At 36.2% G+C, this 3,902-nt stretch overlaps 1 protein-coding gene across 1 annotated transcript in view; it reads right to left on the bottom strand.

Annotated features, from left to right (window-relative positions):
* The window catches only part of LOC106962173 (UNC93-like protein MFSD11), an 18,085-nt gene that overhangs the window by 6,548 nt on the left and 7,635 nt on the right, over window positions 1-3,902 (bottom strand). The window contains exons 6-8 of the mRNA XM_015056405.1: window positions 2,207-2,265; window positions 1,883-2,027; window positions 1,193-1,242 (exon numbers count right to left, since the gene is read on the bottom strand). Coding sequence (XP_014911891.1) covers window positions 1,193-1,242; window positions 1,883-2,027; window positions 2,207-2,265 — 254 coding nt within the window. The remainder of the gene's footprint in view (window positions 1-1,192; window positions 1,243-1,882; window positions 2,028-2,206; window positions 2,266-3,902) is intronic.

Below are 3,902 nucleotides of genomic sequence, written 5' to 3' on the forward strand. Positions count from 1 at the left end.
TTAAGCACAGCATTGTGATGCCATCAGTCATTTTGGGCCTCATTTGCAACACAGAGCTCAAGATAAAGACTGTAGTGATCACCAAAATTAAATAAATGTAAGATTTTTTTATTTTATTTCATGAAGTACTTAGTGTTGTAACAGAACACAAAGTTCTGTTACAACAGAACTTAGTGTTCTGTTTCTCAAGGAAATACATAAGAAATAATGTTTGGGTTTATATGCTAACAACACACTCAGAATTATTCTTTTTTTTTTATCCTTATTAACTTTAATTATATACAATTATATACACTGTGACCCCAAATGAAGCGCTGGTGTATTTATTGAGTGCATCTCAATAAATGTAAATTTTATCAACTCAATTATAAAACCCACATAAAGTGATAATGCCTAATAAATTCTACAGATTTATTAAAACTAGAGCAAAATGTTTCAGTTATTTTTGTGTATTTTGATCACTTTATGCCACATTTTCCTTTCACTTAACTTTCCACAAATATAATGGCACACAGAACTTTGTGAACAGTCAACTTCTCTATCAAAAACGTTTTATGAATATGGTCTGGACAAGTGTCAAGTCAGCAGTCTTATAACTGCGTAGGCCGTAAAATACTTTCCAACCTTTGATTTAAGTTCATATTCAACGAGAAAGAAAGTGTAAAGTTAAGAAAGAAATCACTTTAGCACAGCCATTTGCACTTCCAACAATAACTATACAACTCAAACCTGTTTTTTTTTCTTCTTTTTTTTCTAGTGAGTAACCCGGCCGTAACTTCCTGTTTTCCTGGGGTATAAATACTGACAGAGGTTCATAAAAAGACAATTTCTCTTAGTCAGTCTTCAAAATGGGAAAGAGAAGAGAAATCACAGTCAAATATGAATAAACAGTTTAAAACAACTTAAGCTTTTGCAGAGAAGACTGGATGAAGATGGAGGTTTATTTTGCTGCACTTAAAACAAATGTTAAGTTCGCTGTAAGAGAAATGCAGCAGTTTTCTTAAGTGTCAGATTATGTCTTTGCAAGAAAAGATGTTTTTATTTTTGGATTTAAAAAAAAAATAATAATAATTTTTACCTGGGATTCAAATATTTGTGGAGAGCACTGTAAGTAAGGGACTTTCTCATTTGAACTCATGTCACTTTTACTGCATTTCTGATCCTGTTTAATAAAGTCTAAATAAAAACTTACGGAACTCCGTTTTGGTGTCCTGCAGAGCGGTGTTTGCTCTGTTCTTGTACCTAAACAGCAGAAGAGACATTGATGTTAAACTTCTGCAATGGTCAAAGTGATCAACAGAAATAAATTGCACACATAGAAATGCATGGATTTACTCCATAGAGGAAACATGAAGTGAACTACATCTTTAAGAGAGCTCTTAAGAGACCATTTGGAAAAACTTTTTCTCGCCTGACTTTCACTTGTCCTCGTCCACATTCGTGAAAATTAAAACACGCCTAAAAAAAAAAAATAACACACACATTGAGGGCCTTTCTTGCCACACTCAACAGTTCTCCATCTTAGCCGGTTAGGATCTGCCTGATTGCAGCCTTCTCTTCTCGAGTGCCGACACTGGGCTCGACTCGGTCAAAATTAAAAAAAAAAAAAAAAAAAAATTCCAGTGTCATTTTTTTTGAAGAACAAACCCGGTTCCAAATTTCTGCAAAGCTGTACCATTACGTTCATCTTGAGAAACACTCGTAAAATCCAAGATGGGCAATTTGGAGGAAAAATCTTTTTTGGGAAGGTTTTATCAAGGAGAGAGAAAAAAAACCAGTAAATTCACAACTGTTTCCTCTTTGATTCGACCTCAGTACATTCTGGTTGATTTTGTAAGACCAGGGGGAAAGAGGTGTAATTATCTAAAGTACGGTCCTTTACATTGCGCGCGCTGAGAGCAGCGACTGCCCTTCCTCTTCAGACTGCAGCTCCTCTTCATGATGACTCGTCCTCAACACCAGGAAGCTGAGCGTGCCAAGGATGGAGGAGACCAGCAGGAACAGAAAAATATTCCTCCTGCTGCTGTCTGAGATGAAAATAAACGGCTTTAATAAAAGGCGACAGACATTTTAAGACTGTCGAGCTGAGACAGATTTATAATTACCAGCCAGTCGTATAATCCTGCGCGATGATAATTTACTTGCATCATCGTGCAACACTTTTGCTTTTATAATCAAAACGGTAATTAGCCGAGTCTGACTTCACCTGATATTTCTGATTTTCCGTTCCAGTCGAGGTAAATGTAAAGATTCCCAAACAGCATGCTGCAAATGAAAGGGACTCTATTAATGAATGGGAAAAAAAAAAAAAAAAAAAGCTTCTATTGTCTTTCTGATCATTAGCACGGCTGGCCTGTTTGTTTTCACCCGTCCATAAATATGCCGCCCACTTTCCCTGTAGGGAGCTTTTAAATCAAGGCTGCTGTACAAGTACACACTGCCCACAATTGCTCTTTATATATTATACAGTGCACTGTATATTCACTATATGCCATGTTATCCCAGTGTCAGCATTCTGTGTGAAGTTTATGGAGCGTGGCACCCACAGAAATCCCCACAATGAAATGTAAAATGTAGCCTCTGCTTGTCGTTACATAAAAAGAACAAATGTTGCCTCTGCGAAAAGTCCCATAAAGTAGCACATCAGCTGCTATCATGCAAAAACTGCAGCAGTGAGCAGCAGTGAGTCTGTCCATGTGTCATTTTGAGCATGGTTCTAGGTGGAGTTGTTTTCTTTTTTCTTCCAATATTTTCATCTGTTCATTGATAAAAAAAAAAAAGAATTAAATTCCTCCATGCTCATGCGAGCGAAAAGCATGCAAGTCTGAGGAAAATACATGTATTTTGTAGCTGAAATAAAGATTAGAGATATTCTAGGATGGATTGCGACTTGGTGTTAAGAAGATTGATTTTATTTTATGTACACCAGGAGTTCTGCCAAGGAGGAAAGGGGGAGACCTGGGCAGCGGCAGATCCTTTATACCCGCAGACCCAGCACTGTTTCCTTCCCAGCTAAATCTGTGCTAAAATATTATTTTATTTTTTATTTTTTGTGGGAATGGGGATATTAGAAAGACTTTGTGAAACGTATGTACTTGTTTATTTATGAATTAATTTTGTGGCGTAGAGATGCTGAAGTTCTGTTATGGCCTTGAGCTGTTGTGTGCCACAGTGAGATTAAGATTATGCATGACCTCCGTCTGGGGACCCCTTGTGAAAACACTGTGGAATACACAAGGCCTAATTAAATTTCAGCAACGCACATTTGCAGAATTAGATTTCAGAATAAAAAAACAAAACAAAATAAAATCTTACACTTCAATCATCGGTCAGTAGTTAGACAGGATGTACAAATGAGAGGAATTTAAGAACCGCTGTTACTTTGCTTAGAAGAGGTAAGAAGCTCCTTAGAGTTAAAAAAAAAAAAAAACCTAAACATTTAATGGACTCTTGTCCATCACTTAATTTTCATGTTTGTCATAAAGAGACGACTAACAACAACAGTGTTGAACTTAGACCTGCTAGAGGTAAAAAAAAACAAAAAAAAACCTATTTGTCTGGAAAAGAAGGTTGTTCTCTATCTCAACTCTATTTAATATCATGTGGTTATGCCTGAAGGAGCTTTTAGAAATGTTTTATGAATTGTAACCATGAGAACTGAGCTGTCTGGTTTAAAAAAGATATGTCGTTAGGAGGAAGTGAAACACTGCATCCGCAGTTTTAGTTGGTCTGGGCTTGTTTTGCTCAACTGATTAACTGTTACTTGAACTCAAAACTTGAAGTCACTTGTGCTTTAAGTTGATACTTTGATGTGCTTCTTGGTCTGCTGTGTTGCTTCTCTCTAACAATCTTAACCATTTAGTGTGTATTTTCTCAAAATGTAAAAAAAAAAAAAAAAAAAA

Source organism: Poecilia latipinna, unplaced genomic scaffold (genome assembly GCF_001443285.1).
Source record: "Poecilia latipinna isolate Pla-1442-1.1 unplaced genomic scaffold, P_latipinna-1.0 Scaffold1381, whole genome shotgun sequence".
Taxonomy (NCBI): Eukaryota; Metazoa; Chordata; class Actinopteri; order Cyprinodontiformes; family Poeciliidae; genus Poecilia; species Poecilia latipinna.